General features: G+C 40.7%; 1 protein-coding gene across 6 annotated transcripts; it reads left to right on the plus strand.

Moving 5' to 3' along the window:
* Positions 1-1,932: 1,932 nt before the first annotated feature.
* LOC108023960 (protein retinal degeneration B) lies at positions 1,933-20,489 on the plus strand. 6 transcript variants are annotated; one of them, XM_017093666.3, is made up of 14 exons: positions 1,933-2,225; positions 7,688-8,019; positions 9,335-9,479; positions 9,541-9,732; positions 9,801-10,211; positions 10,721-11,052; positions 11,637-11,675; positions 12,007-12,082; positions 12,264-13,472; positions 13,542-13,679; positions 13,764-14,731; positions 14,903-15,075; positions 16,068-17,722; positions 18,000-20,489. In XM_017093666.3, the coding sequence occupies exons 2-13, from the start codon at positions 7,942-7,944 to the stop codon at positions 16,198-16,200; spliced, it is 3,894 nt and encodes a 1,297-aa protein (XP_016949155.1). In that variant the 5' UTR covers positions 1,933-2,225; positions 7,688-7,941; the 3' UTR covers positions 16,201-17,722; positions 18,000-20,489. The 6 variants fall into 6 exon arrangements, with proteins under 6 accessions (XP_016949155.1, XP_050740640.1, XP_050740644.1 ...); XM_050884683.1 differs by lacking the exon at positions 1,933-2,225 and having other exon boundaries at positions 7,532-8,019; XM_050884687.1 differs by lacking the exon at positions 1,933-2,225 and having other exon boundaries at positions 7,532-8,019; positions 16,799-17,722.
* Positions 20,490-20,788: the final 299 nt, after the last annotated feature.

The raw sequence follows: 20,788 nt of genomic DNA on the forward strand, positions 1-20,788 counted from the left end.
TATCCACGAACTCATAGAGGTATCCCACATGAAAATCGGAGTCCAATAACCCGAGTTATGGAGACTTTAAGTGCAGTTTTGGGTCACCATTCTGAAAACACTGGAAATAGAGAATAATAGAACATGAAAATGGGTCAAAATTGTGACCCTCTTCGAAAAGAAATATTTAAATGTAGATTATTAGAGAATTTTAGCACGAACTCATAGAGGTATCCCACTTGAAAATCGGAGTCCAATAACTCAAGTTATGGAATATTTAAGTCCAGGTTTGGGTCAGCAATTGGTTTCAGGGAAAAATTCAACAAAAAATGGCCTCGTAAAAAAGAAAAAGGTGAATACAAAATTTTAGCACAAATTCATAGAGATATCCCACGTCTAAATCTAGATCTAAAATCTCAAGTTGTGGATAATAGAAGTGCAGCTTTGGGGTTTCCATTCTGAAAATAATATTGTATATTCTGTTCAAGGGTCCTTTAAGATCAAAAAAGTTGCCCTTTTAGAAAACACTCCTGATGCCCTAAGTGGTAAAGCGAGACGGATATACACACTTACAGGTAGGCTGGGTTGAAGTGGGAGTGAGGCAACTAGTGGCGGGGCCCACTTGAAGTGCAGTCAGCTAGGAAGTGTACTTAGTTTACCGTTAGCTTTTGAACACCGCTCGCCAACCTGTGCAAACTCAATTGTTTCTCTATTTTCGGGGCATGCGCGGTGTAAATGTCAAAGTTGAACTTCATCACATGTAATAGACAAGCGATAGAGCAGGAAGGGCAGTGAGCACGGTAGTTCCCACAAAAAGGGAAGGGAGATAGGGCGATGGAGTGACAGGAGCGGAATGTCAAGAGATGGCGTCTTTTGTTTGAGCTTGTCGTGACATGTTTGCTTTGGCTCTGGCGGCACGGAATACGTCGTAATAGCTAGCTGAAGCTTATCGCCGAACCGTGCACCTAGAAAAGAGGGAAATGCCTTCTCGCTCCCGGCTGCCAGCTTCCCCAACCCCCTAGTTTTTTGCAAAGCCTGCAGCCTGCTTTCTCTCGACGCCTTTCTCCCGAGGAGAGCGCACAAGGACGCCGGGACGTTGGCATTTCGCGGGGACCTCCAAGTTTCTTGCAGGAATTACACTTGTATTATTCATTGGCCGATATGCATAAATCCAATTTACGAAACCCCCGTTTCCAGTCTCGGCAGCTGGGTCCCCGCGGAGGAGAGAGAGAAAGCATTTCGCTGGCGTCTTCTCGCGCGCTTTTGTTGCGCACAATTTGAGTGACGGGGTGTTCCGAAAAGCGAACGATTTGTTTAAAATATCCCTAAAAATTTTATAAAATACATAATTAGAAATATAATAACATAACATCTTAGAATCGGTCAAAGGAAACACTCCATGAATTTTTTATGGCTTATCAAAAAAAAATATCTGAAGAAATTAGTTTAAAGGTCTTTACAGTTTATCACTCATACGTACTGTTGTCATCAAAAAAATTTATTTTAATCTGAGACTATTTAAGACTATTTTTCAAAATATTTTTCACAGTAAATTTGTTATTTAAAAATGAAAAACCAATGCTTTTGGATTTCATTTTAACTGACACACGTGTCGTATAAGTAATTTATTTACTATTTAAATACATGTCATAATTTTTTGTTATAGTACTTATGGATAAGACTAAGATTATTGTTTTTAACCAACCCACTTTTTTTATTTTTAAATATGTACATTGTACACAGATGAATGATTTGGCAACTCTGGAGATTTCCCGCTCAAACCGCTTTCCGGAACGCCCCCTCTCTCTCTCGCGGGCGCTCTCTCCGCTGCGCTCTCTGCCTCTTGGCTTTTCTCAGCTGCTTTAGCCTCGTCTGCTTTCGGCGTTCGTTCAGTTTTTGGCGTTTGGTTGCTTCAGTATTTCAGTTCGGTATTTCAATTTCATTTCAGAACCGAACGAGCCGAGTCGCAAGTTGGCCGCCGCGCAGCGCGTGCTGTTTTTTTTCAGTGTGTACGTTTTGATTGCAAAAAGAAACAAGCAGAGGCGACGCTGAACACACTTTTCATCTGCGGCCTGGAGAAGCGCCCCGAGGAAAATAATGAATAGATAAATTGTGTTAATCGCCCCATCGAGCCAGCAAATACTCACTGTATATTTATACTCTCGCGTGCGTACTTCTTTTTGCTGCCCGTGGGCATCGCTCTTTGTTGCTAATTGTGCAGCTGCCCGCCTGCGAATGATAAAAATGTGAGTTTCCCCAGAATGTTGGTGCTTTTCGCGTTTGTTTGTTACGAAAATAAATAGTTTATTAAAAATGCGCAAAATTAAGGATAACGGTGTGAGTGTGTGTGTGTGTGTGTGTGTGTGGGTGGCAGCTGCGTAAATGCGTAAGCTGCGTGGCGTATGTGTGTGTGTGTGTGTTGGCTGTGGCCAGGTCTCAAGGTCCCGTTAGCTCTCTCCCACCTCTCCTGCTGCCCCACTCTGCTGCTCTCTTCTCCAAACAACAACAAGTCTGTGATAAGAATTTTCCATGCGTAATGTTCACGTTAAGCTTTGTTTTGCTTTATTTGTTTGGGTTTTCGCAGTTTTTCGAATGCAGGTTTTTCCCTCTAAGCGGATTACAATTTTAATTACATACATATATTTGCGGGAATGAAGTGGGATTTTGTAAGAGGTTTTTTCTGCATGCTAACGATCCTATTCCTCTGCAGTCTTTGAAAAGTAATGTGTATTTTAGGGTTTATGAAGTAAAATACCAAAAATATATTAAACTAAATAAATCAATTGTTAGAAAATATCAAAGTCAAATGTATACCAAAGATATATATTAATTAATTGCTATTATGTTAGATATGTTAAATTATTATTACATTTTCCTGGGATTTTGGGCATATTTTTTAATAAAAGAGTTTAAGATGTGTGATAATGAATATTTTTAAATTATCTTGAAAATAAGCTAGGCTTTAAATAAATACTAAAAATGTTATTTTCTAGTATGTTTTAAAGCGAATTAGTTTTTTTCTACTTTGAATAAATAATAGTTAATGTGATGTCATGGTTATCGAACTTTTGAAAGAAAAGAAATAGTTAATACTATATCAAGGTATATTTTTTAGTTATTTCTAGCAAACTTATTAAAAAAAAATAATACAAAATACATTAAAAATGTAGGGTCCAATCGTTTTTAAATAGCCATACTTTTATATGGAAGATCTCTATTTTAAGCTTATCTCGGGAACGCTTTTCACGTTTGTTATGTTTTTATTTTGCTGCTTTATTTACATATAAATTATTAATAAGCCCAAAGCGTGCCACAGGTGTGCACAAAGGAGTGAGAGGGACAGGGAGAGAGGGAGAGTGGGGCAGAGAGAGATCCAGAGAGAGAAAGAGCGTGACCTTTTTGCTCTTTTTCGTCTAATTTAGCTCACTAAACTTGAGACTCGGATTTAATAGGCTTTTTTCTGCAACCTTTGCTCTCTTTACGTGCCCGCTGTTTTCGTCTCTGTCGCACACTTTCAGTTATTTCCGCCTTAGTGCGTCTCTTGTTTCTTGTTTTTGTTTTCATTTTTATTACCGCTTTTTTGCGCTTTTTCTACACCTTTATTTATTGTATTGTATTTCTTAGTCAATTACCATGGCAATTTATTTATCAGTTTGGCATTGTTTGCCACAATTGCGCAAGTTTGTTTTCCCCGCATTTGGCATTTTTTATTTGTGCACTATTTGAGCAACGTTTGCCAGACTCAATAAAAAAGGTTTCCCGAGAAATGGTGCACTGCAAAAATATATAATTTTTAATTCAAAAACGCTCAAAACATCTTATTTAATACCTTTGTTCTCTTATACCATTAAAAATGTATCAAAATTTATTTTTGAATATTCTATATATTTTATTTATAATTTTATTAATGGCTTTCTCTTGTTGTGTTTTTTCCCGTGTACACCCTTGCTTTACCCTTTGGTCACATCATAAAAAAAATTGCTAAGCCGAGGGACAAAATCCATCATAAACACAACCACATTGAAGGCTACGTGCACTTTGGCCAGCTTTTTTATAGCCAACATATGTGTGTGTTTGTAATTTGTTTATTGATGCACAGTGGTTCGAATATTATTTTGTTTCTGCTACTTTTAGGGAAAGTATAGGTTTTTATATTATTAACTCCCCTTTAAGAAGCGTAAATCTAATCACAGAGCATACACAAATTTTTTATTATTACCATAAAAGAAGCTCTGCTGTAATAAATCTTATCACTGAAAGCCTTTTCTCATCATGATTATTCACATAGCTTATCTTTATCAACTCGAAATTTAATCCATTTTAATTTTTACATTCCTTTGTTTGTTTCTAGAGATATAAGATCGTGCGATGAAGAACTTAAATTCCTTAACTCGCTTAAATAAATGTTCTTATCATCAAAAAATATTAAAATCTTTAAAATGTAGGGTTCTTTTACATATTTAAAAAAAAATGTAACTTGACTTTAATTTTATTTCGTTTTATATTGATCAGTAAACATATAATTTGGAATACCTAGTAGAGAACTGTTTCTTTTTATTTATCTCTCCAAAACGGATGATCCAATTCCAGTAACCCTTGACCCAGGGTGGCAAAGAAAATCTGTCGGCGCATTTTCTGTGTCACAAAATGTAATTATGCTAAGAAGGCGAAGGGTGGCAAACGAGGGGCGTGGCAGGTTGGGGTGGCAAAAGAAAGCGGTTGCCATATTGTTGGGGCTTACAGTTGGGCTAAGGCCTGCCATGTAACTGCCATGACATAAACATGTGCAAGTCTGTGTTCGTGCTACTTTTCCCCTCTGCCCGCTGTGCCCAATAATTATTGATTGACTGCCCCTCATTATTGTGCCTCTGGTCGAAGCATCCCCTTTCCCACTTTCACTCTAACATATGTTTAAAAATACATTGTACGCACATCTTATCAAAATCAAATAATATGCAATATTTTAGAGAAGTTTACGAGCTTATAACAATAAAAATTAATGGCAAATGTTTAATGTTAAATTATTGCTGTCACTCATATATAATATAATATAATATAAATATAGTTCACATATTGTAATAAAAAATTAATTGTTTTAAAGTTACATTATTTTTAACACCTGTTTGCTAATGGAAACACTTACTTAGCTTTGCCATAGAGCACAATTTGCAACCATTTAGAATTTCCCCCACCCAATTTCCCGACCATCACACAATAAGCACCAATTAAAAGGAAAGCTCGTTTGGGATCCATAAATTGGCGGAGGGAATACAATAACATTTAATGAGTAGCTAGACAAATTTGTGGTCAAGATAAATGACAGATAAGAGATCTAAACAGATTATGGGTCTAATGAAGGTCATTAGCGCCGGAAGTTGACGGTTTGTAACCACAGTGGAGAGTAGATTAAGTCCAAAAAGTTTGCGTGCCAAATAGACTGAAAGAAGAGAGCTATAGGTATTACATTTCTGGCATTATAAAGTCAGTATTTTTATACAGTTTCTCTTTACTGTTTAAATTAGCTAGGTACAAGGAATATTTAGATTAGATTACCTCAAGGAATATCTATATGTCCATAAGTCAAGCTAAAGCTATTTTGCAATGAATGTACTTCCTTAGGTTAGTAAAGCATATTTTCAAAATACGGTTTCAAGATATATTGATCTCCTAAACCACTTTTTAGTATTTTGCATTATTTGTTACAAGCTTTAAATAGTTTGTATCATATTTTATTTAAATTTAAATTAATACAAAATATGAAACGATATATATATATATTATTTATAGGAAAGAAGAGTTTGGGGTTATCTTATATTAGTTCCTTCACCCGACACTCACTGTGATTGCCGCCAGCCATATCAGAAGGAACCCAATTAATATTTATGCACGGGAATCCATCACTTCATTATCGGCCATAATGATAATTTCCCTATCGCTGTTTGTGTTCACAAAGCACTCGACTTTAACACGTGTTTGCCTGCCCATTTTCCAGCCCCAAATTAGCCACCCGCCACCCACCATCGCCCACAAAACCCACACTCCCCCAGTTTTGTCACATTCCGATAGGTCAAAATGCGATGCAAATGCGTCAGACCATGTCCTATAGCGCTCTTTGCCTCCCTCTGGGCCCATCAGTTGGTATTGCTGTTGTCAGCAGTCAACAATAAATCCAATTAGCAAAAAAGATAGGAAGGTAGAAATGGTTCAAGGTAAGAACAGCAACGAAATTGCACGATAAACTGAATTTTAGCTTAGTTTTGGTCAGTGCTGGCACTGTTCCTACAAGACTTTACAGGGAACTGGTATTGATATATCATCTAGAACCACTTTTTGGTATTTTCAGTATTTTTTACAAGCTTTTAATAATTTATTTCTTATTTTATTGTCGATGAAAAATAACAAAATAAAGGAAAATGATAAAATAGTAGTGATTGTTTCCGAAATATAGGTTGTCATTCAGTTTAAAGATATTGATATATCATCTTTAAACTTTTTCTAGTATTTTTAGTATTTTCAGTATTTTTTCAAAATAAAATTTTTTTAAATTTATATTCTATTGTATGATTAATAAAATAAAGGAGAAATATATAATAGAACAGGACAAGGCTAAACTGTCAGCATTGGTTGTTGTTTCTGAAATGTGAGCTTGCGCTTGACCTTATCGGACACTCACTTCTTGTTGTTGTCATTTAATTGACACTGCCCCTTGTCTGGCTACCGAAACCCCTGAGAGTCCTCAAGTCACATCCGATTATCTAGAGTGCCTGTCAAAGACTTTCCCCCCATGTTTCCATGTCCTCGTTTTTCCTGTCACTCGAAATCAATAAATAAAATGGTAATTTGCATTTTAGAAGTCTCCCATTCGTAATACCCATTTGACACGAGCCCGGGAAGTGACCCAGAAATTACACCTATATCCAAGGAATTATAAAATAAAGTAGTGCAGGCTAATGGGTTTTCTTAATAAAGGCTATATAAAGGACTTGTAAAACACCCTACGGAGTACCGGTGTTCGAGAATAAAGTATTTTCTGAAGAATTCGCGTTTTCTTCCAAATGTTTGTAGTAGTTTAAGACTTTCCATGAGTAAAAATGTCTAAATAAACATTTTCTATGTCTATTTTGGGAGAACAGCTTTCATAATGCCTTTGTTTAATGTTACTCATTGAAGATTGAACCTCAATAAATGGCTTTAGCATGTTTATAAATTTTAATTACGTATGCAAAACTATTTACCTGCTATTCAAATCTTTTCTGCTCGTTTATAGCTAATTAATTTTGGAATTATTTCCCGATTTTTCATTGGATCCGAGTAATCTTGAAATTGTGCACTGCTCAGTAAGCAGCTAAAAATATAATTGTTTAAGAGAAACACGACCCAATAGCACATGTACCTTATAAATTACCCTATTCTATTTGAGTGTGATGAATTCCAATTTGAATGCTTGAGCGAGATGGGTTTTTGTATAAAATGAGCTTGAAACAAGCATATAGGTGGGTTTTTTGTGTTTTTTATTTCATCCCGGAACATAGTTTTGTGAAGTTGGTTTTCAGGCTGCCCGTTCAGTTAAATGTCACATTGTCACACGGCAGAAGCCATAGCAACTAGCACACCTCTATGTAGACCTCCGGCCCCGTTCGAAATATCTATATACCGCTGACTAACCTCGCCTCGTTTTCCGTTTTTCCGATTTCCTTATTCCGTCCAGGTCATAGACGACGAGTCCCCCGGCCCCTCGACCATCCCCCAGAAGCGTCGGACGACAGCGTCGCCTCCACATCATCCAGCCATGACCAGCGGCAATCGATGATTGCCATTCCCTCAGCCAACGAGAGCCAATAGAGGCAGCCGGAAAAGTCGCAAGAGCCCGCCATTCGAACCCATCAATAGCCGGAGGAGCAGGAGGAGGAGCAGAAGGCACTGCCCCCTTTGAAAGCCAAGGACTAAAGTCACGCGGTCAACATGCTGATCAAGGAGTACCGCATTCCACTGCCCCTCACCGTGGAGGAGTACCGCATCGCCCAGCTCTACATGATAGCGGTAAGACCTTGTGTTCATGAAAGTACTTCCAGGAAATGAATTCCTCTTTAAGTGGGTTTATTAAATTGAATGTGACTAATTCAATGGGGAAAACGTCATCTTTAAAGGATTCTCAGAAATATTGGCGAACAAACTTATGGCATAAGATATATATTTTGATAAAACAAACGACCATAAGTTATTTTCGACCACAAGTCATGATTATGTTGCCTTATACAATTTTTAGGACCCCAATTGAACCACCCTAATGTATGTTAGGTTATTATCTGTCCTTTTGAAAACAAATAGATTATATATTAAACCTTAATTTATACAATTTAAAAACAGATTACTGTGATTCATATCAATATCTTTAATCTTTAAAAGATTCTTAGGACCCAAATCGAAGCACCCTAATGTACTTAAATATCTTAGGTTATTATCTGTCCTTTTTAACGGGAATAATATATGATATATTTAACCTTAATCTATAAAATTTAAATATGATTACTCCTTATTACACTGGTTCTTATCAATACCTTATGTCTTCAAAGGATTCTTAGAACCCAGATCGTACCACCCTAAATAAATATATTAAATATTGTATCAGAACTTTTTTATGGAAACGAATAAATGAATAGGAAATATTACTTAATCTATACAATTTAAAAACATAATTTGCAGATAACTCCTTCTTTTTAAGGTGGTTATTATCAATACCTTGTATTTAATGTTTCTACCTATATAAAACTTACGGTGGTTATAATAATTACTTGTTTTATTTAAAAGACTAAATATCTTGCACGTTAACATATACAATTTATAAATATATTGCTTCTGTGACCTACAAATAAGTTATTTTTACCTTTAACCCTTTGTTCCGCCTATTAATAAAAAAGCGTAGAGTAGGGGTGTAGCCAGCCTAACGAAACAGTTGAAAGTTATAAATCAATAGACAACTCGTAGAAGACAAATGATGCGCAAAACGTAAAATTTACAAGGTTTAAAAGTAGTAGTTAAAGCCAAATTAAGGTTGATTGGTCTAAGTTTTGTTCCGAAGTTGAAAAACAGTCACGAATAATAACAGCTTTAAAGCATTATTTGCTATGAGTAATAGTTCAACAGTTTTCAAATACGATCTTTGATCGTTACAAAGTGTACCAAGTGTCTAGAATTGTTTATTCGCCTGTTGCGCATTCGACTTATTTACAAATGTTTCGCATAGCCAATATTTATCAGACGATTCCACCGGAAACTCACTCAATGTTCCCCAATAGATGCGTAGCTCATTTGTTTGCCCCATAATAATCTCGTAAAACTGATTTCCTATCCACAGAAAAAGAGTCGCGAGGAGAGTCATGGCGAGGGCAGTGGCGTTGAGATAATCATCAATGAGCCCTATAAGGACGGGCCCGGCGGCAATGGGCAATACACGAAGAAGATCTACCATGTGGGCAACCATCTGCCCGGCTGGATCAAGAGTGAGTTGTCTTACTATTAGGGTTTTATGGCTAATAACTATTTTACATGCACTACTCGAAGGTCTCTTGCCCAAGAGCGCTCTAACCGTGGAGGAGGAGGCGTGGAACGCCTATCCCTATACCAGGACTCGCTACACCTGCCCCTTTGTGGAGAAGTTCTCGCTGGACATCGAGACATACTACTATCCCGACAATGGCTACCAGGATAATGTCTTCCAGTTGTCCGGCAGCGATCTGCGCAACCGCATCGTGGGTCAGTGCATCCCTCATGTTTGCACCTTCTTGAAGATCCCATGTTAATATTCGTTGCTTACCCTACAGATGTGATCGACATTGTGAAGGACCAGCTGTGGGGCGGCGACTATGTGAAGGAGGAGGATCCCAAGCACTTTGTGTCGGACAAGACGGGTCGCGGACCCCTGGGCGAGGACTGGCTGGAGGAGTATTGGCGCGAGGTGAAGGGCAAGAAGCAGCCGACGCCCCGCAACATGTCCCTGATGACCGCCTACAAGATCTGCCGCGTGGAGTTCCGCTACTGGGGCATGCAGACGAAGCTGGAGAAGTTCATCCACGATGTGGCGCTGCGCAAGATGATGCTGCGCGCCCACCGACAGGCGTGGGCGTGGCAGGACGAATGGTTCGGCCTGACCATCGAGGATATCCGCGAGCTGGAGCGACAGACCCAACTGGCCCTGGCCAAGAAAATGGGCGGCGGCGAGGAGTGCAGCGATGGTCAGTCCGATGTGGGCGCCTCCGCCATCTTGGCAACCACTTCCACATCACCACACACCCTTGCCAAATTGTAAACGTATTGAGTTGCATAAATATCAAAGATATTCTAGAGAATGTGCCATAGGTTGAATTTGTTTTTGAGGCAGCAGGGTACATTGATTATTTGAATTCCAAGAAGGTCTTTGCTAGACAAACCATTGTAAAATGATTAAAGAGGCTAACTTTCTTTTCATGGAAGAGAAGCAGTTAAAAAACGATAGGAAGATTCTAAATTTGTTAGGTATTTCATCCAAAAGTAAACCAGAAAGCCCTGCTGAAATGCACAAATAAGTATTGAAAATGAGGCAAGATGCGTTGGTTTTTTTATAATAGAAGACAGTTCACTTTAAATATCAAAACCTTTCATTCTTCTTCATTCTTTTGATGTTAAAAAAAATAGGAACCATTTACACATTATTTCATCATTTACAATGATTTCCTTGAATAAATTCCGCGTTTGCCCATTCCAGACAGCACATCCGAGCCGTATGTGAGCACGGCGGCCACCGGCGCCTCCACAACGGGCAGCGAACGAAAGAAATCCGCTCCAGCCATACCGCCCATCGTCACCCAGCAGCCGCCGAGCGCCGAGGCCAGTTCGGATGAGGAGGAGGGCGAGGAGGAGGACGAAGACGAGGACGAGAACGATGCCATTGGCACGGGCGTGGATCTGTCCGCCACCCAAGGCGGATCCGCGCAGCGATCCCGCTCGCAGAGCATCCAGATGGCCCAGAAGGCCAAGTTCGGCTCCAAGGGCGCCCTCCACTCGCCGGTGGGCTCAGCCCACAGCTTTGATCTTCAGGTGAGCAGCACTCGAAGACTTTGTCCTGTCCAATGTCCTTTTTTCTCGATGTCCAATTCGTCTGTTTACTGTGGAAATGGAAGTTTTTACTAGTTCCGTGTTTTTTAACCACATATTTTCAATTTTCAATTTGTGTGTTACCTCAAAATTTGACTAATGTGTGACAGGAAAGTCGGCAATTTTCCAAGTATTTTTTTAAGGTCACTATTATATTTTAATGGCTTCTTGGATAATTTATTTCTAGTTTTTTTTAAGTCTAAACTAACATTTAATGTCAAATAAGTTTCGAGTGCAAATCTTTTTGTGCACTTGAGTTAATATTATATTCTAGTTTTCAATATTTTCTATAAGAAAAGCCCTCTATTCCGTCTCTGTGTTCGATTTTCTGTGTGTTGTGTGTCGCTTTCTCCTCTAAATGTGCTGCGTCTTACCAAATAATCTTTAATTTACCTTCCATCCTACACGATCCACCGACAACAACTACAACACAATCAATTCAAACACCAAACTCAATCAAACTATCGAAAACAAAACCAATCCAAACAAAATAAACCCATCAAAATCGAAAAACCAACCAAAATCAGTCCAAAAAGCCGCATGCAAAGACAGCGCCACGCAGACATGTAAGTTCCTCTGCCCCTCTCCATCTCTCTCTATACGCCCTGTCTCCCTCTTTTTCGTTACTAGTAGCTTAGCCTAGCTGCTCTATTATCCCGACCTTATAAACAGTATAATATTTAGAAAACCCCCTACAAAAATCCCTTCTTTCCCCTAGTATTTTGCTTAGTCGCAGTTTTTGATTAGCCAAGTTCCTTTAGCTTAGCTTACGGCTGTTTCCCCTTGCCTCTATCTAGAGTTTTCCCTGGAAGAGTCGAAGAAATATAGCTTAAATAAATAAACAATGCTTTGTTCGAGTGTTTGCAAATGTATTTAATCGATTTACGCTCACCGCAGGTGGCAAACTGGCGCATGGAGCGATTGGAGGTGGACTCCAAGTCCAATTCGGATGAGGAATTCTTCGATTGTTTGGGTAAGAGTTGTCAATATTTATGTATAAGTATGAAAAAGAACTAGAATTTCTTATAATATTTTATTTATATCACAAAGAATTCGCCTGTTAAAGTGGTATCTCAGCTCTGAGCCGCGAATTCTTTAGAGCCGTAAAATAACTACCTATACTAATTGCTTATTTTACTCTTTTTCCCCCATAGACACCAATGAGACGAACTCGCTGGCCAAGTGGAGCTCCCTGGAGCTGCTGGGCGAGGGCGACGACAGTCCACCGCCCCATGGCGGACCCTCCTGCGCTGCCTCCGTGGGCGGACGCGGCAATTCCCGGCAGGAGGACAGCATCTTCAACCAGGACTTCCTGATGCGCGTGGCCTCGGAGCGCGGCAACAAGCGGCAGCTGCGCTCCTCGGCCAGCGTGGATCGCAGCCACGATAGCTCGCCACCGGGCTCACCGAGCACACCCTCGTGCCCCACCACCATCCTGATCCTGGTCGTGCATGCGGGCAGTGTTCTGGATGCGGCCAGCGAGCTGACGGCCAAGAAATCCGATGTGACCACATTCCGCGGCTCCTTCGAGGCGGTGATGCGCCAGCACTATCCCAGCCTCCTCACCCATGTGACCATCAAGATGGTGCCGTGTCCCTCCATCTGCACCGATGCCCTGGGCATTCTCTCCAGTCTGAGCCCGTACTCCTTCGATGCCTCGCCCTCGGCGGCCGATATACCGAACATAGCCGATGTCCCCATTGGAGCGATACCCCTGCTATCCGTGGCATCGCCCGAGTTCCATGAGACCGTCAACAAGACGGTGGCCGCTGCCAATATTGTGTACCATGAGTTCTTGAAATCGGAGGAGGGCCACGGATTCTCCGGCCAGATTGTGATGCTGGGCGATTCGATGGGTTCGCTGCTGGCCTACGAGGCCCTGTGCCGATCCAATGGCAGCCAGCCGGGCACGGCATCGGGCGCCTCGAATTCTGGCGGAGATGCGGCCAGCAATATCAATACCCACAATCCGCTGGGTCCACGCCATTCGCGACTGGACGACGACGAGCGTTTCATCGAGGCCGATCTGGATGCCAAGCGCCTGCTGGTGGCTCCATCGCCACGTCGGCGTCGTTCCAGCTCGTCGAGCGATTCGCGGGCCTGCAAGCTGGACTTCGAGGTCTCTGATTTCTTCATGTTCGGCTCGCCGCTGTCGGTGGTGCTCGCCGCACGGAAGCTCCACGATGCCAAGGCCGCCTTGGCCAGGCCCAACTGCCATCAGGTGTACAATCTGTTCCATCCAACCGATCCGATTGCCTCGCGTCTGGAGCCGCTCCTCAGCGCCAGATTCTCCATTCTGTCGCCGGTCAATGTCCCGCGGTACGCCAAGTATCCGCTGGGAAATGGTCAGCCATTGCATTTATGTAAGTGATTGGACTTTGATTTATATACTTGACAAGCTCATGAATGTGTTTGTTTTATATGATTTCCAGTGGAGGTGATTCAGTCGCATCCGCAGCACTTTAACGATGGCAACAGCTTGTTGGCCGGTCGCCGCTTGTCGGATGCCTCGATGCAGAGCACGATATCGGGTCTGATTGAGAATGTCTCGCTTAGTACGATCCATGCCCGTAAGAAGAAGCTCGTTATCCGCTAGAAGCTTTACTCAACCAAATCTATTCCTTGATAATTTTACAACTATTTTGTATCCGCAGTGCAAAACAAATGGTGGGGCACCAAGCGCCTGGACTACGCTCTTTATTGCCCGGAGGGATTGAGCAACTTTCCCGCCCACGCCTTGCCGCACCTCTTCCACGCCAGCTACTGGGAGAGTCCGGATGTGATTGCCTTCATCCTGCGGCAGATTGGCAAATTCGAGGGCATACCCTTTGTGGGCTCCAACGATGACAAGGACAATGCCTCCTTCCATCCGGGCCAGCCGCGGGAGAAGTGGATCAAGAAGCGCACATCGGTGAAGCTGAAAAATGTGGCCGCCAATCATCGGGCCAACGATGTCATTGTCCAGGAGGGCAGGGAGCAGCGTCTGAATGCCCGCTTCATGTACGGACCCCTCGACATGATCACGCTGCACGGCGAGAAGGTGGATGTGCACATTATGAAGGATCCGCCGGCGGGCGAGTGGACATTCCTCAGCACCGAGGTGACGGACAAGAATGGTCGCATCTCGTACAGCATTCCCGATCAGGTCTCGCTGGGCTATGGCATTTATCCCGTCAAGATGGTGGTTCGCGGCGATCACACCTCGGTGGATTGCTACATGGCGGTGGTGCCGCCAATGACCGAATGTGTGGTCTTTAGCATTGATGGCTCCTTCACCGCTTCGATGTCGGTGACGGGCAGGGACCCCAAGGTGCGTGCCGGAGCCGTCGATGTCTGCCGGCACTGGCAGGAGCTGGGCTACCTGCTCATCTACATCACCGGGCGGCCGGATATGCAGCAGCAGCGCGTCGTGTCCTGGCTGAGCCAGCACAACTTCCCGCACGGCCTGATCTCGTTCGCCGACGGCCTGTCCACCGATCCGCTGGGCCACAAGACGGCCTATCTCAACAATCTGGTGCAGAACCATGGAATCTCAATTACCGCCGCCTACGGCAGCAGCAAGGACATAAGTGTCTACACCAATGTGGGCATGCGAACCGATCAGATCTTCATCGTGGGCAAGGTGAAGGCTGGTTTTCTTACTATTATAAGTTGCATTTTAAAGTTAGTTGAAAAGGATGCAGGGGCTCTAGGAATATAGTTGAGGGAGTTTGTTTGAAAAATAGGCCGCTGCATCGCTTATAACCTGCTTTATGGATAAACATTTTATAATAATATTTCTCTCTTTCCGCAGGTTGGCAAGAAACTGCAGGCCAATGCCACCGTGCTGAGCGATGGCTATGCCGCCCACTTGGCCGGATTGCAGGCGGTGGGAGGCTCGCGTCCCGCCAAGGGCAATGCCCGCATGGTCATCCCCCGCGGATGCTTCAATCTTCCCGGCCAGACGGCCAATCCGCGGCGCAGAAGGTAAGACGCTGTGGCCACTGGCGCTAGTGGCGCTGCTTGAGACGATCCACTGTACAGAGCGCACCCACTGTAACGCCCGATCCTCGCTGTATATACATGTCTGTGTTTGTATTTAGTGTAAATAGGCCAACGCATTCGTGTCTGTTAATGTTATAAGTTTTGTGTACAGTGTATAATGTCTTTAGCTGGTAAAAATCAGGGATTTAGCTCTATTCATTACTGCTTGGAACTTGCATAAAGATATTTGTAACCAATTTAGGTATTTAAAAGGTACAAAAAAGGTAGCATATCTTCTGTAATTCAAAAAATAACCCATCTTTAAAAGAAAACTTCAATTAATAGCATATTAATGTTGTTGTATATAAACTGCCAAAGGAAAAAAACAGGTTTAGCTTTTGTTTTTATTTTTTATTTATATTGTAATAATAATAGTGACTAGCATTGACATTCTTTAACAAGTTTAACCTTTAAAATAATCATTTTTGTAATCAAGCAATGATCATTTCTCTATTCGTTAGGTGATAGCATACATCAAAATGTTAAATTTAAACAATTTCGGGGGAAAACAGGTTATAGATACATTACACCGTAAAAATCAATTTAAAAACCAGATAGTCTTTAAAGATAGTACCATTCCTAAGCCTTCAAATCAATTGATACAGCTAAGGGCATTACACTCTTATTCCATTGGAAACCGCTTTGTTGGTGTAAACATATTTTATGTGGCTTATTGTTTATTGTTTATTTATGTTTGGGTCGCATGACCGTTTATTTTGTGAGTTGAGCCTTTGTTTGCTTCGGCCGTCGAAAAGATGCAATGATATAACCCAACCATCATCAGCCATCCCACTAAACGTTGTTGTAAACGCCTTCTTCGGGCGGGGTAGAGCCCCGCTCGGAACGAGAAATCTCTTGCCAAGAGCAGAATCTCCAGTTGCAAACCACCTAATCATGCCCCTTTTCCCTTGCCCCTCCAATGTGACAACCTGCAGCAATGCTTTCGAGCTGCAATTGGCCAACATCAGTCCCTGCAGCAGCAACATCAACAGTCCCAGCAGCAGCAACCACACCCTACTGGCCCAGCTGATTGAGAATGCCATTGAGAAGGACACGCCAGCGGGCTAGGAAAATGTTTAAAGTAGATGAACATTTTTTTTTGTGGCCTCCCAAGCCTGATATTCAGTCAATCAACAGCGTTGCAATTGATAGTCTCATCCATCCTCTCAAAAACTAGTCCGCCACGAATCGTATTATATTGTATTTTATTATTTTACACTCTTAAGTTTCACGTAGAACAAATGCCGTATTATTTATGCTATAAGTTTATACTATATTATGATTATTATTACTATGATTAGTGCGTTTATGTACTATCCCTACCTTGTATTTGTATGATATTATTTTGTTTGCGAGCAAAAGCCAAAATGCAACAAAACCTATATAAAATGGTAGTATATACTACCAAATAAATAAAAGCAGTACAGTAAATGGGCCTGTTGGACATATGTATCCTATATAGCATATATACATATATGATTTATAACGTTTCGATTACGATTTGTATCTTTTCTTTGTTTGTTCCTTGATTTACGGATAACCAATACAACAACAAAAATAATAATAATACCAAACAAACGCTTTACGCTTCACGTCCTCGAAACCCACCACGCTGTTCAAAACCCACCACGCCGACAATTACACCCCACACAATACACACCATCAGGCTGCATGAACAAGCAACGAATGAAAATTAAATTGCAACTTAAACAAACAATAATGAATTGTTTAGAGCCATATAAAAGCAAACAATAAAAGCATCTTGTAAACAGATAGAAGCGAAACAAAAAACCAAAACAATACAGACAATTGATGTTAGTTTTAGTGTTCTAGAATATACCCCAATACTCCCCACACACATTTTTGAGTTCTTATGTTGAGTATTTTGAAGCATACCTAGCTGAGCATTTTAATGATTGATTGGTGTTGTGAAAAAAGAAACCAAATTGATTAAAAAAAAACTTTGAAAAACCACCCTAGTAGAGGTGACGCAAAACCGATATCGATAATTATCGATCCTAGAAAATTCTCCACCTCTAAAGCACACTTAGAGCCAAAATTCAACTCTTTCTCAACGTTAACTCTGTCTTTCTTTTTCCAAAAACCAAAATTTGCTTGAAAACAATGAAAAAACACAACACCCACACACATACCACACACGCACACACTGCCATCGACCTTGATATCGACCTTGTTATCGATGAACAGCAACGAGACGGGACTTTCATCACCCATACGCAGTGGTTACCTGAAGCGCAAAACCTACCTGAGCCACCACTAGAGCCACAGAGACGCAGCTACTCCCCATATAGATTGATCCATCAGACAAAATGAAATCGAATCAAATCCCAAAACTCAGAACCCAAAAATAGCACTCCCTTCGAAATAGAGAACTAAAATATAGCCCAAGGACGACCGAACATCGATGCCTCCCTATGCTACATCTGTGTATATACCATATATATATTTATATACTATGCGCGATATATTGAAAGTTCAATGGTGTAATATATATATATATCAGAAACCAAATTTGCAAATGAGAAAAAACAATTGTACAACATTTAACCAAAGTCAAATGTGTCACGCGGTGAGTATGCATATAAAGCACAAAATGTTATATCTATGATCGAATAAACTTAGTTTAGAACTAGCATCGGGGTGCTATAAAAATCTCCAGTGCTGTAAAATCTCTCAAAAACAGTGTCTTAAAAGTAATATTTTTAGAACAAATTAAAGGTTTTCTAAAATATAAGTACTGGAGATTGGTGTGGCACCAGTTCTTATTGAATTTCCATGATTTCCCTCGAATTTGAGTTACAATTGTTTGAGTAATTAACCGTTTTCCAACACTTTTATTCCCCTAGGTACCTGGAAAGAAAGACTGTTTCCTCCTGTTGTTTGATGGTTTTTCAAACCACTTAAAGCATAAAAAAAACATTGAAAACTACACGAAACAAAAGCCGATGTAAAGCTATTTACTAAACACAATTATAAAAGATATATACAAAGGATATATTCAAAATATAGAACCGTTTAACATATGCAAGCGAACCAAGTTCAACAACCACGCGAGGTACAACACCGAAGGACAAACTACTGGAACCGAGGATCTCCCGAGATGAGTAAGGATACCACTAAGACAAGGACGAGCGTTGCAAAATCAAAAGGCAAATTAAATGCATTTCTTGACAAACAACCACTACAAAAAGTATAAAGCAAACGGCTTCCGTAAACCAAAAAAAAAAAAAAACAACATAAAACTATTAAAATTTATATCTAAATGTATGTGTGTGAAAAAAGACGGTTCTTAAGAAACTAAAATCTTCATGAAATTGAATACAATCTATTACCTGGCCCCAGAAATTTCAAATCTCCATAATTGTGATAGTCTTTCGCTACCAAAAGTTAATTTAACGAAAAGAAAAACAGCAAAATATATATTTATCTCTACTAAAATTGTTATGCGGAAACGAAGTAAATTTCGGCAAGAAGCTATTGGATATTATATGTAAACGTAAAACCCGATTTTGTGATACCAAAACTAACTAAAAGCGAAACCAAAGTTGAGTTCGAGACGAGATCCAGCCGCGAACTGCTCGGGCTAGAAACCTATACAAACAACTCAAGGCGACCTGAAGACGAAACGGGCAAGGAATCTGACCCATAGAGTACTATATATGTCTATAGAGATACCACTATGTATAAGCATAACCCGGTTATGTGCTGTCCACACAAGTTAACTAACTAAACTAACAACTCTCACGCAACTCGTAAGCAAAGGAATCTCAGATACAAGCCAGATAACACAGACGTAGGGCTACCAAAGGGGCCCTCAAAACGCGAAATATATATATGTAATCCGTTCGATCCGCTTAGGTTTACCTGAGCCAGAGTCGGTTAACTATCGAGTAGTTGAGTTACGCCAGTAAGGTACTTCCTAAACCGAATTGTAAACGCAAGTTGAGCAGTTTACACCGTAGTTGTAACGAGAGCAGAGTAATTGCATGTAAGGATATACGACATATATATATATATATGCCTACACTATATACTGTATATTTATCTAGCGCAACTACGTTAGGGACTTTTGCAGCTTGCTAACTGGAAAAGTGTTCCGATCAAGTATTGTCCGGCTATACGTTCCTCTCACCTCCATTCGAGTCGACTTCTAGAACTCTGTTTTATTTTTTGTAGCGAGTATGTACTAAAAACCAATGGAAGATCCACTAGATTTTAAGACGAACCTCTGCCTCCGAAATGTCTATCCTATACAAGAACGCAGCATGTTCTGCAGGAGGCAGGTAAAAGCATAAGCCAGTCCTATGGAATAACACACCAGATACTCATAGAGTCCAAAGGTCTACGTCTGTCTAAGTAGCTGGTAAATTAATGGCATTTCTGTTCCATTTTGTACTGTTCCCCACACTTGTAGAACTCTGTCTTCGTCGTTTCCCCACCAAAAACAGCAAGAGGCTGGTAAAATAGAACATAGAATGTAATTCCAAGCTTTAGACCTCACACAATGGCATGATAATGAGCTATTTCCAACATTTCGTATAAATCGCTTGAGTTCTTCCTAAGTTATGGTAGCATTTTGTAGAACTCCACTTTCTATAGGTCTCCCCGAAGCCAATAAAGCGTTGAGCCGAATTGTATTGATATTTTGAGAACCCACCATTTAGATGATAAGCTAAGGTCCCCACAGCCGACGACGACGACTAGTGCCGAGAGTATAATCAAAGAACAAATACACTGAGAGAAGGGTTTGGCAAACTAATTATTAAGTGCAAAAGTCCAGGAACAACAATTGCGAATTCAGATTGTTAGCAGATATGAGAAGAGAGCGAGATCGGGGCGAACAAAGTATAAAATTATTTATTGACAACAAAATCTACAAGTCGAAGTTGAACAAAATATAAATGCGGAGCAAGCCAAATGCAATCTATTTACAAAATCCTAAAATCCAAAAACTATAAATGAACCCCAGCAGGAATGACAGGCAGCAGAGCAAAGGGTAGCTGGTGCGACGAAATTAAGTATATATATATATATAATGTAAACCTAACCAAAACCCAGAGATCTTTAAGCCAATCGTTGAAATTGGACTTTGACAAATAACAAGAGTAAACCAATTGAAATATGGCGTAAGCAAATATTTTTCGATGTAAGCTGTTTGTTAGAAAAAGCTCGAGTTTCGGCGAACGATGAGGCCCCAAGCCAGTTGATCGATTCGCAGGAGTTCGAATACAAAGCGGTTCATGAAAAGCTAAGAAAAACAAAAGCGAAAAAAAACAAATGTTCTATTTGATGTTGCAAATGAGAAAAATAAATAAAACATGTTATGTGAAAAGTGATTTGTATGCTCAATGGATTTGAGGGGTGTCAAAGTGGGCGGATCTACACATGGTATTGAACCCTATTTACCCATATACAATTGATTAAAGTCGAGTTTGTCGTATGCAAAAAGCCTGAATCTTCCATCAAACTAAGTGATGAATAAGTAAACATGTATCAGGCAACCAAATCGCCCCGTATGACGAACTCCAGCCAGCTGTACTCTTTGTTTGATTAATCAAACGATATGATAATCGCATTTCAGCTCGCCAAACGAGCGGCTAGCAAGCTCAATGCTAAAAAACAGAGTGCCGGCAGT

This window comes from Drosophila biarmipes, chromosome X (genome assembly GCF_025231255.1).
Source record: "Drosophila biarmipes strain raj3 chromosome X, RU_DBia_V1.1, whole genome shotgun sequence".
NCBI classification, from domain to species: domain Eukaryota; kingdom Metazoa; phylum Arthropoda; class Insecta; order Diptera; family Drosophilidae; genus Drosophila; species Drosophila biarmipes.